General features: G+C 35.2%; 1 protein-coding gene and 1 long non-coding RNA gene across 3 annotated transcripts; one reads left to right on the forward strand and one right to left on the reverse strand.

The window, feature by feature from the left end:
* Positions 1-1692: 1692 nt before the first annotated feature.
* On the reverse strand, positions 1693-4209 carry LOC126691273 (uncharacterized). Its single transcript, XR_007644794.1, has 4 exons — positions 4021-4209; positions 3847-3894; positions 2978-3055; positions 1693-1944 (listed from the first exon to the last, which is right to left on the reverse strand). It is a non-coding gene; the product is annotated as an uncharacterized LOC126691273 (long non-coding RNA).
* A 5342-nt stretch (positions 4210-9551) lies between these two features.
* LOC126691278 (aspartic proteinase 36-like) lies at positions 9552-19218 on the forward strand. Of its 2 annotated transcripts, none has more exons than XM_050386339.1 (10): positions 9552-10257; positions 11252-11381; positions 11530-11777; positions 12045-12269; positions 14950-15112; positions 15211-15287; positions 16438-16528; positions 17761-17836; positions 18432-18503; positions 18991-19218. In XM_050386339.1, exons 1-10 carry the CDS (start codon positions 10028-10030, stop codon positions 19137-19139), a joined length of 1461 nt encoding a protein of 486 aa, XP_050242296.1. In that variant the 5' UTR covers positions 9552-10027; the 3' UTR covers positions 19140-19218. The 2 variants fall into 2 exon arrangements, with proteins under 2 accessions (XP_050242296.1, XP_050242292.1); XM_050386335.1 differs by having other exon boundaries at positions 9554-10257; positions 16438-16540.
* The last annotated feature ends 376 nt before the right edge of the window (positions 19219-19594 follow it).

Genomic DNA, 19594 nt, shown 5'->3' on the forward strand with positions numbered 1-19594 from the left:
ACGCCTAGGACGTTGCAAAGCATGCCTAGGACGTTGCAAGCATGCCTAAGCATGCCTTAGGTACCCACAATAAAAGGATAAGAATTAGTGGTACACTACTCCTTCGCTTCAAAGGTTATAAGGCAGAAAGTGGAGGGATTTTTCTTCGATGTGGGACGCCTAGGACGTTGCAAGCATGCCTTAGGTACCCACAATATATATATATATATATATATATATATTTTATATAAGATATAAATTATACTATAATTTAATCTAAATGTATATGTGTGTGAAGCTTTCTTCTGAAAACTTGAACCTCAGTTTCATATTATCCCTCATACCTCACAAGCACTTATATTTATGGAGTGACCATCGTATTAAGAATGTGTGGTAGGGATCAAATATTTTAAACTAGTCATGAGTATGGTCTTTTGGAGTTTGCTGAACATGCTAGCTAGCCTAGGCTTAAAATCATACTTGTTAGTCACCCTAAACATTATTATTAATTACCATCTATCTAACGAATAAATATCACAAGCCTCGACTCTCTCACCATTCATTTATTTTTTATTATATTGAAATCTATAATAAAATATTAGTAAAGTCATTTTCACTAGAGAAACTCATGAACCATAGTACGTAGAAATGAGAGTAGATAATCTAGACATCTATGATATTCTTCTAAACAAAAAAGAAAAGAAATACAGTGTGAGTTGGTTATATTTATAATCTTTCTTTCAAGTTGTTAGATGTTTGAGTCAAATTCCTGAGCCAAAAATAACTTAAAAAAAGGGTCTGACTCAAAGTCAATATGGATGTGCAATATTTTCAAATAATTATGTCAATATTTTCTAATATATATATATATATGAGTAGCTCTCGGCCAGGCAGTGGCCGGTCCTCTATAGTTAGAATTAAAAAAGATAATATACATAAAATATATCCAAAATTAGTTTAACTCAGGGATGAAGTCAAGACTTGGAATTATGGGGTAGTTTTATTGCTGATGGCGTATTGTGGTTCAAGCCTTTGGATTTTTTGATTAGCCGCAGAGGTTTTTTTTTTTTTTTTTTTTTTTTTTTTTTTTTTTTTTTTTTTTTTTTTTTTCAATTTTTAGTGTCTTTGATGTGTAAAGTTGGGCAAGGAAAAAATTAGTTTGTTTAAATTTTTTTTTGAGTAAAATTGGTTAATTGGGCCTTTTTTTTTGCTATTGATAATTTTTATCGTTGGGCTAATTTTTTTGGGTTTATATATTTTGTTTTAAATTTTAGATCTATAAAATTTTTATAACCTTTAAAAGGAGGAAAATGTTAAAGTTATAATTGTTTTTATAAATCGTTGAAGTGGTTAGTGATTATTGTTATGTAAAAAGTGATGTAATTGATAAATCCACATGCAAACCAATAATAATTTGTTACTTTAACAGTTTGTAAAATTATTGTAAAAAAAGTTAGTAACTATAACATTACTTTCAAAAGAATTAATAATATTATTAAGGGGACAAAGTGTAATTTTATATAACAAAATTACTAAAATTATTACTTATATATATACAAATATATATATATATATATATATTTTTTTTTTTTTTTTTTAAATTAGGGGGGCCATTGCTCCCCCTTGTCCAATAGTAACTCTGTCACTACTTTAACATATCAGAAATTTTTTATTTTGACAATTGTAGCCTTTTGTTTTGTTTGTTTTTTTAACTTAAGAAATTGTGTAATTTAAAAATTATAAACACTGAACGACAAATACAACCTTTAAAATTCTTGCGGAGAGGATTTAAGGAATTATGAACATTTTTTTTTTTTTTTCTTGGGATCTGTCAGAGAAGAATATTTCTACATGATTTGGTTTTCTGAGACGGCAACAATACAAGGAGATTAACCAATAACTGTAACTCTGTCAGTCCTGCGTATCCTGAAGTCCACGCAACGCAACACACATTCTTCCTTGTTCCTTTACAAAAAAAAAAAGTTTATTAATGAAGCTAATTCTCTTTGCGAGACATTTTTTTTCAATGGTTAAATTATGTTAGTTTTATCACTCAAAAAATTAGGATAGTTTTATTGGATTGGATTTTTTTTAGAGAGTTTCATAATCTATGACTTCTGCTCTTAATAAAGTATTTTATTATTAGACCAGGACATCAATCGATTTTTAATATAAACGGAGATTGAACCCCAGATATTTTATTATGGAGTATACTAGTCACTAACTCGTGCTATATACGGAAACCTACCTATTTGTGAGATAGACTAAAATAATGTTATAAAATCTTAAATTGATTAAAAAACTACACCATTGCATGATTTGCTTTTGTATGACTTCAATTTGTGTTACAATTTGATGAAGAAGCCATTACTTGAACATGCAATGGCTTACAAAAAATTTGTCAGCCAATTTCAGATACTGCAAAAAAATAACTCAAAAATTCAGATATTAACATACCATAGACTAAAGTGTAGTCCACATTTGGCTAAGTTCATGGCTTGTCTAGATCATTGGCAATATTTCTGGACACATTGCTAGACACTATCTAACTCCACTTTTTCTATTCTTATATGCCTTTTATTCAACCAACAAGATAAAAAATTAACATACCATAGACTAAACAATATAATTAATCATTGATTGCATATACTAACTGCCATTGATATTGCGAATGGCAATGTAACCAATCCCATCAATTTAGTTTCCAATGTAAAAAAGATATTGGTGACACATAAGTCCTCCATTGCCACGATACTCTCAAGGTAGCAAGATATATTTAAGACATGCAAACATTGACTAATATGGTTTTTCTCTCAGGTCTTAAATCACTAACAAAAACAGACAACCTTAAGCAGAGATAATAGTGGGAGCAAATTGTAAACATCACCATTAGCCGAAACAAGACCACAAAGGTACTCCCAAATACGGGATATCTAATGATGACAGGCATGTCCTATATACATAGAACCATTTGAAAGGAAATTAGTGTTTATTTTACCTCAATCATGGGGTAAAAACATGATAGCTGCCATGTTTCTTCTTCACCAGTACGGTCTTTTCTAGCACCATGCTTTTTCTGACATTTAAAAAGTCTAGTTAGGCAAAAATCACCAACCAAGCTCCATTCAAAACTAACATAAAGCAATTACCTTATGCATATCAAACTTCAAAGAGAAAGTTCCACAAGAGGGACTAAGAAAGTAATAAAACAGAATCTATATTAATGTTTGCAATATATTATAGCATTTGCTAGTTCATCAATTTTATTTAAATTTTGTATTCATTTTCTAAGAAAAATTGGAAAAATTTCACCATCAATACCTAAAAAGAAATGATATTTATATAAAGAATTCAGAATACCAAGTCAGAGGTTGAATTTCAAAACTTCAAGACTTCATGATTATAGGTGGACAAGGAACATGGTGAAAAAATATTCAATATCATATTTGATCAACCATTGGAACTTTTCTTCCCACAACATAAACCCCCTTCACACTCTAATGACTAGGGTCAAAGCGAGGCACTTCACTACTTCAACTGATAATTTGGCCCAAAGGTTATCAATATATATATACACACACACACATATATATATTTTTTTTTCTTCTTTTTAGTAAGCAATTTAATTCTGATTGTAAGGGGTTTACCTAGAGAAATTATCCAACTCTTGCCAAGCAAGAGAAAAAAAACCCAAATTGTTCAACCCAACCAGAAAAACCTATGATAAATAACCCAAATATTATAAACGACAATACTAACAAACCCAGCCAGACAAAATAAAGAAAAATAAACCAAATTGAAATCAGTATTAAACATACAATTAGAAGTTTTACTAATTCAAGTATATACAATAACTTATTCTCTCACCTACTATGAACCAAAAGGAATAATAGATTGGTTTTGTTTCTAGCAACCCTGCGAAACCAAAAGGTAAACAAAAACAAAACAAAACAAAATTAATAACAATTCAGCCATACAGAAAGCAAATGGCAACAGTTAAAAAACCCATATGGAAAATTAAAGAATAAGGATGAGATGTACTGAGATTTTAGATTCGATAAACGGTGGAAACTTCGAACAAAAGGGTAGAGAGATAGAAGAAGCGCCGCTGAGTTGGATTGGATGTGGATTTGAGGTTGGATTGGAGAGGCTTTAGCATTGAGACAGAGCTGGAGAGGCGTTGTTGATGCGTGAATGATTTTGCATTCTTTTGCTTTGTTTTTTTTTGGTTTATATATATAACCTGTTTAGCCAGTAACCAGTATCCCCTTAAAATTATACCAATGGTCAGGATTTAAACAATGTTAAATCAGCGGTTAAAATTAAGGTGGATACCGTACCCCTCTTTTTCAAGAGGGGATACGGTAGAATGATCCAACAAAAATAATTTTATTTTAAAAATGATAATGATGAGTTTGAGTTTAAATTAGACTTGTTAAAAAAGTTTTGATATTACTTTCATGAAAAATATAAAAAATAGCATAAAAAAAGTAGTTTTTTTTTTTTTTTCCCTATAAGACGTTTCTAAAACTATTTATTAAATTAATTCCTTTAGGGCATTAATTAACTTTTTTCTATTAATATATAGTTATTGTAGGGACACGATTTTCTTAACGGCCCAATAATGATGTTGGGCTTATACATGAAAGATCCCACACAATATGATTTGTAGAGAGTGGGCTTGAAAGGCTTGGCTTTGATCACGGGGTGACGGTCCAAACCGGATTTTAGAAGAGCTCAGGTAAGAAAGGGCTTCAGTATGGATATCCAAGCCCTACAACTCTATAACCTGAGGGATTAGACTCCTCGGATCATGTCCGAGGAGCACTAATGTCTTTCCCCGGTTACCCGACGGTGGTTTTTTGTGGTGAGGGGGTGTGCATACCTTGTCAAGGTATTCTCATTCCTGGCCTTTTTTCCGGGTGAGACGGATCTCCCACTTTATTACTTTACGTTTTCTTTTATACTATCCCACGTTTGCTGTCCTTCGTCCACGTGTAGGGCCAAACTTTCCAAGACTGATATTTGTCCTGTCAGTCTAATCCCGGGATTGGTGGGGATGGTTGATAAAGCTGAAGAATACTGCTCTGTTAGGTGCAGAGTCTTATCTAGGAAGGGTAATAAGGGTAACTTCCCCAAGATATTTTAGATCTCCTCATGGATTTTTCTTATAGCTCTTTTTACCCCTCTTCTTAAGGGAGCTTTGGGTCTGCCGGGGACTAAACTGTCCTCGGCTGCATCTCTGGGCCATCTTCAGCCTTATATTTTTGAGCTTGGGCCATAATCTTTTTCGGCTTGGGCCTGTGGACTTCCTATGAGCAAGCGGGCCTGGCCCATAAATTACCGGGCCCCACAATAGCCCCTCAAAACCCTGCTGTCCAACATCTTGGTTGGAAAGGTGGGTTTTGGTAATACCGAGCCTTTATTGTGACTCATTTATTTCAGCCATTGACTGACGCTGGCGACTCTTCACCTGCCCAGGGAGTGCACCGGTCCACGAGATGCTCCCCTTAATTTGCGCACGATGCCCTTATGCCGTTTAGTTATTCGTAGCGCGTCTTTAATATCTTCCCTTTACAAGACCCCCCAGACTTAACGGTTATTGATGGCGTGGCGGAACGAAACGGGCGTATTCTCATTTGCAGATTTCCCTAGAGATCTGAACGTATTATGTACCCTTTTCTTCGTCCCCTATATAAAGAGAGGAGACAAAAGCTGATTCTCTCATACCTGAATCCCTCAGATTCCTCCCAGAGTTCACCTCTTCCCTCTGGTTTTACCTTATCTGATAATACGTTCACCATAGTAGTAAGCCATGAATAAGCCATTCCATTCTCAAAAACACCATGTCCTAATAAAGCTCGAAATGGCTCGGTCGGGGCAAGGATGGCGGAGACTCAAGATTTATCTCACCTTCCTTTCAGCCAAAATCCAAAGCAGGGACTCGTCACATTCCACGTTCGGCGTGACTGAGTTAAGGACATCTCTTATTACTACCACCCACTCTCTCATGAGCATATCTAACATGGCATCAGTGTGTTAGGAGTCAGGATTGGGGCAGGGACTAAGTGCCCCTGCTTCTTCCTCTCTTCGTTCACTGGTGCCTCATTTTGTCTCCCTTTCTTCCTTCTCACCTTTTCCCAGGTATTTCACGAGGCGCCGAGCAGGACGTTGTCCTCGGCAATGGTTATCCCTCGGCGTGGGCCATAATCCCAGGGCCCTCATGCAGAACGGGCCTGGGCCGCGAATTCACTAGGCCCACAAGTTAAGAGGTATTTCTGTTGTCTTTGGCCACGCGGTACTCCTTTGCGTCCCAGTGTTCGAGGTGCGCCTTTACGAGGCTCCTTTAATCTTGTGGTTGCAGTTGGCGTCGGAAATTGAGCCAGAGCCATTTTGTCTGTAGCGTCCCTTGGGATGCTGCGTGAATTAAATGCCACCACCTTATTCTCTTAAATAAATGGGAAAGACAGTTGCTTTACCTACACACAACTCCTTCAGCTTCCTCCCAAATCACAGCTCCTATATTCAGTGCTGTCCTCCCTTAGCATAACATGTTTGAGGCGAGGGTTGGGAAGAAGGAACTCTCTCCGCCACAGAAGCGCCGTGTCCTCCCGAGACTTAAAATAGTGAGGTATGGGCACAGGAAGCATAAGTTCAAAAGAATACTCCATTTCGACCGAGGGGAAAGGGTGTCTCTCCCTCTTTTAGTCAAAATCCGAAGCAGGTTCTGTTCATGCCAGAATTTTGGTGTGTCAGAAGAAAGATTCTCCGCCATCAGCGCCTTTGCCTTGTTGCAGGCAAATATTTGGAGAAAGCTCCTTAACTTCCAGCTCCCTACACCTTTCCTTCAGCGGTGTTAGGCTCAAGTTGGGTTCTCTCTGCACCTTTTCTTCGAGGTTGCGGGGGTTCTTTGGCTGCCTGAGTTATGGGCATGTAAAAGCACTGAGGAAGAACGAGGTCTTGAAGCAGTAGCCAACCTCTCTTCTGTGCCACCTCCTCGGCTTTGTTTTATTCTCTTGTATCTTTCTTTTTGATTACGTGGTTAGCTTCAGAAGCCAACCTCTCATCTGTACTGCTCCTCGGCTTTATATTTATTTTTCTGTATCTTCTTACTCAATTATGTAGTGAGCTCTGACATAAGCTAATTCCAACTTTTCATTGTTCGCTGTACTACTTCTTTGCTTTAGTAAAAATAGAAATTTATTTACATGTTTTGAGTCTGATCTTTTGGCAACACTACTTTGTGAATGGTTGTGCTCCATGTGTGTGTTTCTTTAAGGATATTTAGAGCAGGATACCTTAAAACATAATCTAACTAATTCTAATTTACCAATACTACCAGGTATTATGACGATAATTCATAGTAAATCAAACTTAGGAAACTAACCGGGGTAACAGTTGAATATTCTGTGATAAGCGCGTGAATACCGTCCGAGATTGATAATCTCTAAATAAGCCATCCGAGCAGTTGACTGGGAAGTAGGGAACTCCGATTGTGCTTTTGTGTACTTGGTTTCCCCATAGGCTTGAGTCCGAGGACCATGCAAGGCCTTGGTTCTGTCCAAAACTTACGTTTTTTTTTTTTCTTTTGCGTACTTGGTTTCCCCATAGGCTTGAGTCCGAGGACCATGCAAGGCCTTGGTTCTGTCCAAAACTTATGTTTTTTCTTTTGTGTACTTGGTTTCCCCATAGGCTTGAGTCCGAGGACCATGCAAGGCCTTGGTTCTGTCCAAAACTTATGTTTTTTCTTTTGCGTACTTGGTTTCCCCATAGGCTTGAGTCCGAGGATCATGCAAGGCCTTGGTTCTGTCCAAAACTTATGTTTTTTCTTTTGCGTACTTGGTTTCCCCATAGGCTTGGGTCCGAGGACCATGCAAGGCCTTGGTTCTGTCCAAAACTTATGTTTTTTCTTTTGCGTACTTGGTTTCCCCATAGGCTTGAGTCCGAGGACCATGCAAGGCCTTGGTTCTGTCCAAAACTTATGTTTTTTCTTTTGCGTACTTGGTTTCCCCATAGGCTTGAGTCCGAGGACCATGCAAGGCCTTGGTTCTGTCCAAAACTTATGTTTTTTCTTTTGCGTACTTGGTTTCTCCATAGGCTTGAGTCCGAGGACCATGCAAGGCATTGGTTCTGTCCAAAACTTATGTTTTTTCTTTTGTGTACTTGGTTTCCCCATAGGCTTGAGTCCGAGGACCATGCAAGGCCTTGGTTCTGTCCAAAACTTTTTTGAGTACTTATTTGCTTTTTTCGCAGGTCAGCCCCTTGACCATGACGGGGAGAGCTGACTTGAGGTCGGAAGCCCCTAGAGCTGCCCGTGCCGTTGGCACCACAGGATGTAAGCCTTGGCACAAGTTTATATCGGAGCGACAACTGCAGGTCACCGGAGATGAGGAAAAACTCGCGAATCTCTGCTTGCTAGAGAGTTGACTCATGCACCACCTGTGCCAACGCGCAAGCCTTTCCCACAGACGGCGCCAATTGTAGGGACACGATTTTCTTAACGGCCCAATAATGATGTTGGGCTTATACATGAAAGATCCCACACAATATGATTTGTAGAGAGTGGGCTTGAAAGGCTTGCCTTGATCACGGGGTGACGGTCCAGACCGGATTTTAGGAGAGCTCAGGTAAGAAAGGGCTTCAGTATGGATATCCAAGCCCTACAACTCTATAACCTGAGGGATTAGACTCCTCGGATCATGTCCGAGGAGCACTAATGTCTTTCCCCGGTTACCCGGCAGTGGTTTTTTGTGGTGAGGGGGTGTGCATACCTTGTCAAGGTATTCTCATTCCTGGCCTTTTTTCCGGGTGAGACGGATCTCCCACTTTATTACTTTACGTTTTCTTTTATACTATCCCACGTTTGCTGTCATTCGTCCACGTGTAGGGCCAAACTTTCCAAGACTGATATTTGTCCTATCAGTCTAATCCCGGGATTGGTGGGGATGGTTGATAAAGCTGAAGAATATTGCTCTGTTAGGTGCAGAGTCTTATCTAGGAAGGGTAATAAGGGTAACTTCCCCAAGATATTTTAGATCTCCTCATGGATTTTTCTTATAGCTCTTTTTACCCCTCTTCTTAAGGGAGCTTTGGGTCTACCGGGGACTAAACTGTCCTCGGCTGCATCTCTGGGCCATCTTCAGCCTTATATTTTCGAGCTTGGGCCATAATCTTTTTCGGCTTGGGCCTGTGGACTTCCCATGAGCAAGCGGGCCTGGCCCATAAATTACCGGGCCCCACAGTTATATTGAACCTCATTTTCACAAACTTGTTTGTAAACACATTAGGTTTAAGCTTAACTTGTTTTTTGTCATATTTAAACTTACAATCTATTTTTTATTTTTTGAGAAAGAGTTTGAGCTTAGACTTGAGATTGGGTTGTTTGTTAAACAATTGTAACATAAACTAAATTTTTTGACCAGCTAAAGCTGAGCCTTTTATAACCCGTCTAGTTCATTTACTCTTTTGGTTGAAGTTACTAATAATTTTCCAGAAAACAATAAACAGATTGATAAAAGGAGCCAACAAAAAAAGAAAAGAAAAAAAAAGACTTGGAAAGAGAGAGACGTGAAAGGTGAAAGAAACTAAAAGAGAGATGGGAAGAAAGGGACTCATCCAAATATATATATTATCTGTGTACAGAGTACAGAGAGAAAAACGAAAAGGCGAAAACCAGAAAAAACCAATTTAACACCGAAACAGAAAAACCAAAGAACACTTGCAAACACCTAAAACAAAGCAAACGATATTTCCTCCTATATATTGTCTCTAACTCTATCGCGCACACAAATAAATAGACCTGTCAAATTCTGTTCTTTCTTTCTGTTACAATTTTCTTTCTTTTTCTTATATATATATATATATATATATATATATATATATATATATATATATCTGTTACCAAATTCTATTTCTTCTTTGCCTCCCTCACCGACCTAAACTTTCTTTCATTTTGGGTTATTAATTTTTCTGGGGAGGCCAAGTTTGTGTTTCATTCATTTCAATCTGAATTGGGTTTTGGTTAAATATTGTAAAGGTGTGAAATTTAATGGATCTCAGTTGGTTGTTGTTGTTGTTGTTGTTGTTGTTTTTGTTGTTTTTGGGTGATTCTTTGCTTGTGAATGTGAGTGGGAACATAGTGTTCCCTGTGCAACACAAGTTCAAAGGCAGAGAAAGAAACTTGAGTGCATTGAAAGCCCATGATGTACGCCGCCATGGAAGGTTTCTCTTTGATATCGATCTTGAATTGGGTGGTAATGGTCAACCTTCTGAAACTGGGTTAGTTTTTCTCTTTCTTTTCCATTTTTCAAGTCTGGGTTTGCGTTTTTATTTTTTATTTTTATATTTTTTTCTTTCTATACGAATTCTGGGTTTACTTTGTTTCTTTCTGTTTTGTTCTGTGATGGTAATTTAGCTGGGATTGGCGTTTCTTGGAGCTTAGTTGGTTTTTTTTTTTTTTTGGTTGTTTCATTTTTGATGATAGTGTTGGTTTAATTTGTACGCAGATCGGTTAATGTGTGAACAATTCAATTGCATATATACAAATTCGGGCTTTGTTTCTTCTTTTCTTTAATGCCAATTCCTGTTGTAATTGGCGTCTTGGTGGGGTAATTATGTACTTTTTCCTTTTTAATTAAGATGTTATAATGATAGATGGTTTTGAGATCCAATCTCTATCTCTCTCTTCTTAGTTATTTGTTTTCTGGTTAATTTTTGTTCTCTAGAATTATTGGTTTTCAACTGGAATTGGTATTTTCTTAAAGCATCAATTGTAAATTTTTTATTGTTAGTTAAGAGTAAAGCTAGTTTTAATTTTTTTTTATTTTTACTTACGAAAGTTGGTAGCATCTGGTCCTTTGTATATGCACTGGTTCTTTTATTGTTTGAATGTAATAGTCAATACATTCTTTTCCTTTTTAGTACCATCTATAACTCAGTTTATTTTTTTCCTTTATCTCCTACCTAAATAATTTGAAAGAATGATTATAAAAGAAATCTTTTGTTTGCTGCTGTATTGGTGGTGCAGAGAGAAATAGACAATTTGGCATGGTTGATCTGTGTAGTTGCTGAAGGCCTAACTGACTGAAAATCTTTGGTTTCTAATATTAAAATACTAGACTCTTTTTTAAAATTTTAAAATATAATTTCTGTGTGTTCTGTCACACTATTTTACTAGCACAATGCAGACATATAATATCACCTAGCAGGAAAAAAAAAAGACATTCATCATTTTTTCTTTTGGATGCTTATATGGTTTACTTGATTATTGTAGGCTGTACTTTGCCAAACTTGGGCTTGGATCCCCTCCAAAAGACTATTATGTGCAAGTTGACACAGGAAGTGACATTCTATGGGTGAATTGTGTTGGCTGCAAGAGCTGTCCAAAGAAAAGTGGTCTTGGTGTATGTGCTTCTAACTTTTCATTTAAATTGAATTTCTCTGTTTCTCAATTGGAACCATTATCATGGTACACTGATATATCATGTTTCCCAAATTATGTTTTGACCATCTATTGAAGAAACATTATTATTACAATTATTCCTATTACAGTTAGACTTGACACTATATGATCCAAAGAGTTCCTCAACTTCAAGTTCGGTTGCATGTGATCAAGCTTTTTGCACTTCCACATACAATGGTCAACTTACTGGTTGTAGGCCTGACGTGCTTTGCCAATATGAAGTTGTTTATGGAGATGGAAGCTCAACTTCTGGTTACTTTGTGAATGATAATGTACAATTTGATCGAGTGACTGGAAACCTTCAGACAGCACCAGGAAATGGGAGTATAATATTCGGGTGGGTTGTATTTCTGACTTGCTTTGGCAATTTAAAGGTCATGCACTGATAAATACCTTATAATTAATACCTTTTGATTTTTCACGTCTTTTGCCTTTTAACTTGTTTTTAGTTCTCTCATAAATATATTTTACATGTTTATACAAGTTTCAATTCAAGAGTTCTACTGAGGAATTTTATTTTTGTCTAATGTGATTTCTTAATTTAGCACTATCTAACTGTGCAGTGCTGTCTATAGATATTATAATCTTGCCTCTTGTGCAATAGGTGTGGAGCTAAACAATCAGGGGAGCTTGGCACATCTTCAGAAGCACTTGATGGCATACTTGGTTTTGGACAAGCGAATTCATCTATGCTTTCACAACTAGCTTCAGCAGGAAAGGTGAAAAAAATATTTGCACATTGCTTGGATAATGTAAATGGAGGTGGAATCTTTGCCATTGGGGAAGTGGTGAAGCCAAAAGTGAACACAACTCCGTTGGTACCAAATCAGTATGTGCAATATTTCATTTATTTATTTGTCTGATATTTATGGTCACTGAGATTCATAGGCTGTTGGTACTTTATGATTATTGTTTTATTAGACTTAATCAGCATTTCTTTGTATGATAATGTCACTGAGTTTGGAGTTCAGGTTTGCCTTTTCTATTTTGAATTTTTGATTTCCCTCTTACCTTTTCTTTTGCCATACATTCAGGATATAGATCATTTTTCTTTTGCTATGATTTAATGCTAGTGCCAACAATGATGTGAATTAAAGTCTGCAAAAGGTTAGAGGTGTATTAGGCTTTGGATCCGAATGAAGTCAAGGTCCTTACAAGATTGTCCACCATGAGGTGTCTTCTTATATACAGACTATTTTTATTTGTCTGATATTTAGTAGGTGGTTTCCTATTTTTATTCTTGCCCCTTACTTCTCCATTTTAGGGGTTCTGAAGGAATATATTATGGAAAGCATTGTTTTCAACTCAGTATTATTCTAATATTGGACAACCTGAAACAACCGAATTATTATGGACAAATCTTGCACAGACTTACTCTAGGTAATTGGTTTTAAATTAGAACACATTTCGCTGTCTTTGTTACCCTTAGACTAGAAGGAATCCCTTTCCTTAAGGAAGTACTATCAATTGCATTTGGTTCCATAATGGACATTGTGGGACTTAATTTTCACAGTTGCTATTCATGCTAAAATTGTGTGCGGGTATAATGAGAGGTCATATAGATTGCATTTTGGTTGAGAGAACATTACAACAAAGCAATCTTTGTTTAAATTGTTTGTCTTTAGAAGCTGTGGTGAAAGGGCTATTTGGAAGTTTCCACGATGCATTGAGAAGAGAAATTGTAGTTTTGAACTAGTTGGTTGTTCATTTGGAAAAACCAAGGAAAGTAGGGATTGGTGGCAGTTTCAGTGGAACATAAAGAGGGACATGAACTTATAGAAGTGGTTGGGCACTGCTTACTAGCCTTTGGACCTCATCCTTTGTCAAGGCCATAGGAATCATGTACTGTAGGTAATTTTAACTTGATGGCCGTTCTCCTGGCAATCTCTCGGATCTGGATGGCTGGGGTATGATTTCCAGGCTGAGGTGAATGTCCTAGTCCTTGGGAAATTGTCTACCATGGGAGTATCTTAATAGCTGATTGAAGACGCTTTTTAACAATCATTAGATGGCTAGCTTGAGCAATCCAAAATAATGTGTGAGACTTAATTGGTGTGAGAAATATTCCATCTCTCTTCTATGATGAGGATTGGGAGTATTTGGGTAGGTTTTCACCTCACAATATTTAAGGGAGGATCCTTTTGTAAGTGCCCAAGTAGGTGTCAGACAGTGGACAGGGTATTTGGTTATCTCACACACGATAGTTGATAGGGAGAAGTGGCCTCCAAGCAATAAGGGTTTTCTGCATTGGGTGTTAGAATCATTGTCAGTTTTTATGGATTTAATTTATTCCATTCCAGTTAGAGTGAATGGGGAAAGATAAGATCTATTGGAAGCTGCGGCTAAAGGGAGGGGTTTTGAAGTGGGAGGGTATTATACTATTATAGTTTTTTGGTGTCTAATATAGATGTACCTTTTCCATGGAAAATTATTTGGAGATTGAAGGTTTCACCTAGAGTTGCACTTTTTTCATGGACTGTCACTCTTGGGTAAGATTCTTACTATTGATAATTTGCGGAGAAGACATTATTGTGATAGAATGGTGTTATATGTGCAAATATTTTTGGGAAGTCTTTGGATCACCTTTTGCTTCATTGCCTTGTAGCTACAAAGTTGTGGAATATGGTTTTAAATTTTTTTGGTGTTTAGTGGGTTATGTTGCTATGAGTTATAGATTTTATTGATCATCATAATTTACAAGTATGATTATGGTGGTCTCTAGTTTGCTCCCAGTCTATATATATGGGCAAAACTTAGGAACAACACTTAGGTACAGTACTTAGGTGCTGTTCCTTAACCCTCTTAAAATTCAATCATGTGTCTATTTAACTAAAAATACTCTTCCATCCTATGAGAAAAAAGTAACATGACTGAAATTTAAGAGAGAAACTTAAGGAGCAGCACCTAAGGTACTATATCTAAGTTTTGCCCTATATATATATATATATAAAGGGATTTCTGCATTAATTGGGTTTTGTTTTTTTTGTGTGAAGCACTCCTGTTTTTATTAACCTTGGGGTGTTTAACACCTTATAAGTAAGGCACATATTGTATTTATGGATGTGTAGAAAGGTGATATCTATAACAATTTATAAGATTTCTATCTAGAGATTAAGCTTGATCTTTCAGGAAGAGATATAACGAAATTAAGATTTGAAGCAATGATTCTAAGTGCAAGTCATGGACCAATTTTTATATGGAAGGGCAACAATTGTGCTTGATGTGTGAAGTAAACGAGAACATTTACTTAGAAGTTTTCACTATATATTACAGTCAAATATAGTGTTTTACATCAATTTCTTAGTATAAGTGCGTAGGAACCTAAGAATTAGGGACTTAGTAAGATTTTTGAATTATTTATAGAATGTGTTGGATGTTTATTGTGTTTCTTTTTGGAATTTCGTGCTTTCTTTAAATTCTTATTTTAGGCTTTTAGTCTTCTTTCCTTATCCAGTTCAGTTGTTTGTTTTTGAATTTTGTCATAATTGTACTTTTATCTATGACCTTAGGGCACATTACAATGTTGTATTGAAGGAAATTGAGGTGGGCGGTGATAATCTATCACTTCCTTCAGATGTATTTGACAATGGATTTCGGAAAGGAACCATAATTGACAGTGGTACAACATTGGCTTATCTTCCGCAGGTTGTTTACGGAGAACTAATGTCTAAGGTAAATGATAGTCCCTAACTCGCAATAATTTGAGGGTTTCTTTTAGGTACTTTCATATTTATTTTTACCTTTTATTTTCATTTTTGTTTTGGATTTAGATCTTGGCTCAGCAGCCTGGCCTGAAATTGCGTACTGTTGAACAGCAGTTTTCTTGTTTCCAGTACAACAGTGGAAAGTAAGGCATCAACTGAATACTCCCCTGTAGTTTCTATTTTCGGAATGACAGATTGATCTTTTTTTCCCCTTCTGGTAGTATAGGGTTTGAAAGTACTGATTTCCTTATTAAATGTCATACAATAATAAATTTATTCGATGATAATTGATCAGGCTGCACTGCTTTTACACTGTATAGATGTGATTAATCTGACATAATAGACCTCACTATATAAATCCAGACAAAACATGTACTCAAAATAATAATATGCAGTAAAAATATAAATGATATATGTCTCAATTTGTAGTAACATTTTCTGATCTTTAAAACCACTACTACTAGGATGGTACACTTGAGCATGGAAGCAATTTTGTGAAGGAAAAATCTGTAAACTCACAAGTCATTATTATTTAGATCACCATCCTTTTATCCAATTCATTGAAAATAGTAGAAAAAAGAGATAGTATTGCATCAACATTTATTTAATTTTATTATAATAAAGGATTTGCAAAAACTGGCACAATTAACAAAGAATTCACAGAAGTTAGTATGTGTTAATATTGCACTCACTGAAAATTTGAGATGATTTTTGTGGCAATCAGAATTGGAGGACAAGTTTGTAAGGACTATTTAATAATTATAAACTATAAAAGATTGGAGAAAGCTGTGATAGCATTCTGTGCGGTGGTAAGGGGGATCTATAGGGCTTGATATGGGGTCTGGGCTCTGCCAAAGTTGTAGACAGAAGGATAATTCTCTGACTCTTTTTATTTTTTTATATTACTTTTTAACTAGTATTTAGTGGCATGTTTAAAATGTCAAGCTATTATTTTCCTGTCTTCTCCCGAACCTCCCCATTGGTTAATAACAATTGATTTCTAAAATTTGATAATGGTATTAATCATTCATTCTTTTTTCTTTAACTGTTTTTTGTTGTTGCATCTGTACGAAATATCTATCTACTATAAAAGATAAAGCAGCAGTTTATGAATCGTCTTTCATGTAACGTTATGATTGATCTTGGTAGTTCATGCAGATTTCAAGCTAAAAGAATTTTATTATTGAACAGAGGATTTGTTTTATCAACTCCACAAACGTCTTTCTAGTTTGATTCACCGAGGCATTTGAAAAGTCCTATTTTATTTTCTAATATCATGTATTTCTCCTGCAGTGTTGATGATGGATTTCCAACTGTCAAGTTTTATTTTGAGGGTTCGCTTTCTTTAACGGTTTATCCTCATGAGTATCTGTTCCAGATTTCAGTAAGTAATAATGTGAGTTCCAGAATTTTATTTAAAATCCTTACATGTCAGGTCTCATTTCATAATCTGGTGACAGTTTTTTTTTGCAGTTTTTGTTCTTCAATATTCCTCCAGATATTGAAATCGTGCTTGCATTCCATTTCCCATCAAACACTTTATCATATATGATCATGTTTATCCTTGATATTATTGTCTTTCAAATGGTATTTCATATATACGATCATTAATCTTGTGTGCAAATTGTGTGGCCTGAACTTTGTGATTCTATCGTGTAGATATTTCATCCTAATTTCATTATCTATTACTCACTATGTTCATTGAATGCTTGGCTAAAAATGCTTTTGAAATGGTTGATATTTTTCATTAGATTGGTAAATCTAGTGATTTTACATCTTTAAGCTCAAAAGTTGCTGATGATTAAACAGATGTTGTAATCATTGCCCAAAATGTACTTTTACATAAATTCCTAGATCAGTCCTAAATAAAAAAATTTGAATTGTTATTTTGTAATCATGTAGTGGAAGAAAATTTTGTAACTCACTCCAATATTTTTGTTACTTGGTTGAATAATTAAGACATATAAAATTCAATCCTGATATGCTATTTGCAGTCAACTTTCAAGGTTCTCAAAATCAAACCATTTTTTTGGCTATATTTATTTATAACAAATCTCTATCCGTACACCATTTTAGCATGCACTTAGCTTTAAATTGATCAAATAAAGATTAGTGTGACTTGCTATGTTGTGTAATCATTTGAAGGATCCTGTGTACATCTCTCCTTGTACTTTGTCCTGTGTTTTTCTCAATAAATTTCCTGTTATGAAGAAAGGAGTTGCTATTTTGTTCTAAGACATTTTAGTAGCTCTTGGTAATCTTCTTCATTGTGATAATCTGATATTAGTTTCATGGATAGTCAATGTTGTAACTGGAGTTATTTTTCGTTTTGATACCTGCCAGTTGGGATTAGATAGATGAACTTATTAAAAAAAAAAAATTAAGTCTGGAGCACTGCTACCAATTATGCATATGGTTAAAGTGGGAATTTTCTCTCTTTTATTTATTATTGTTATTTTTTTCCCTGAAAACACTATTGACATATTATTGGTCTAATTCTTCTCCAAGGCTATTTACTCCCTTTTTTTTCTTTTTCCTTTTTTCTTTTTTTTTTTTTTTTTTTTTTTTTTTTTTTTTTTTTTTTTTTTTTTTTTTTTATCTATGAAATTTTTGCAGGATAACGTGTGGTGCTTTGGTTGGCAGAATGGTGGGGATCAAACAAAAGATGGGAAGGACATAACTCTTCTAGGAGGTGCTGTCTATAATTACATTTAAATATGAATTCAACTTTTGTTGCTGACACTAGAATATGCAACATGTCAAGTCTATCTCAGATTACGTTTTATGCATTTATAGGTCTTTTTGGGCGTGTCCTATTCCTATTGAATTTGTGTTGATGCTAGGATAATATATAAAATGTGCACTATGATGCTTTAGATCTCTGCATGAGTTATACATATAGCAATCTGCTTCTATAAAATAACTGAAGAACCAAAATGTCTTTGAAACTTCATTATATATAATAATTATGAGATAAGCTCCACAGCAGATGATAGTCTTTTCTGATTCCACTATATTTTATCAACTCAACAAATGCTTCTCTTAGTTTGGAATCAGCTGTGGTTCTGCACAAACCTCAATATCCACTCTTTATAAACACTTAAATTTATTCTATAGAGGGTCATGGATAGATTACCTGATCAATGTTGTTTTCATTTAATTAATCATAAAAATGGAAAGTCTGTTGGTTTTACTAAAAAAGAAAATCATAAAATGGAAAGGAAAACGACATATGCTGGGTTGTTAATTTTTTAGCCATTGACTTCTCCAGTTTTTTCCAATTGCAGATTTGGTGCTTTCAAATAAGCTAGTTTTGTATGATCTTGAACAACAGATGATTGGATGGACTGAATACAATTGTGAGTACTATGTAGTGACTTATTCGAATTTTTGTGTTTTGATTTTGTCTGAGTTTCTCTCAAATTCTTTTGTGTTATATTATTTTCCTGCACAAATGTTTCACCCTTTTTTTTTTTATGCTGAATCCTCGAAATGTCACTGATTGTTTAAGTAGAATATATTTATTAGGGAAGTATTTTAGACAAAATAAATAAGTGTCTCTCTCAGACTAGTCGATGAGAATCCATAAAAATAAAATCCAATTTAATTGGAATTTAAGCATAATAATGGATTCCCCAATTATCACATTAATTACCTTGAATTTCCCTCCTAAATGAGTAATAGCAATTTAAAATATAATAATCTGTCACTAATTTCATCATAAAAATGGAAATACCCGTTGGTTCATACACATCATTGAATGTGTGATGGCATGTGCACTTGGCGGTTTGATTCTATAGCAAGAAATATATGGCCCTTCTCATGTATGGTTGTTTTAACTTTTAGGCTCTTCAAGCATTAAGGTGAAGGATAGCTCTGGAGTGGCGTATTCCGTTGGCGCCCACAATCTTTCATCAGCTTCCACTCTGATTATTGGAAGAAAATTAACATTTTTGTTGTTAGTGATTGCTACGCTGCTCAGCTTTATCAATTAAATAGTTGCTGCAAGAGGCATAGGGTTCATTAATTTTCTTGTACTATAATTTATTGAATGAAAATGCGTGCTTCAAATTAGTCATGTTTTATTGAACACCCTCCCCCCAAACTGTAGAATAAACAATAGTCCAATTAACTTTGCCTTACTCATGAGGGGTCAAACCCATAACTTCTCTAGAAGATTTTTTTTTTTTTTTTTTTTTTTTTTTTTTTTTTTTTTTTTTTTTTGTTTCCTCATTTTGTGATTTTTTTTTTGGGGGGGGGGGGGGGACTACATTCTTTGCAACTGAGATAATAAAAAGAATATAGTGTTTTAACCAAAAAAGAAAAAAAAAAAAAAAAAAAGGAATATAGTGTTTACTTGAATGGGATGGGATGTCTGTGGTTTTGAATGCATGATTTGACTCTGGAAATGGAAATGAATAAAGTTAGAAAACCATTTTTTGGTATCAGT

This window comes from Quercus robur, chromosome 1, assembly GCF_932294415.1.
Source record: "Quercus robur chromosome 1, dhQueRobu3.1, whole genome shotgun sequence".
In the NCBI taxonomy this organism is placed as follows: Eukaryota; Viridiplantae; Streptophyta; class Magnoliopsida; order Fagales; family Fagaceae; genus Quercus; species Quercus robur.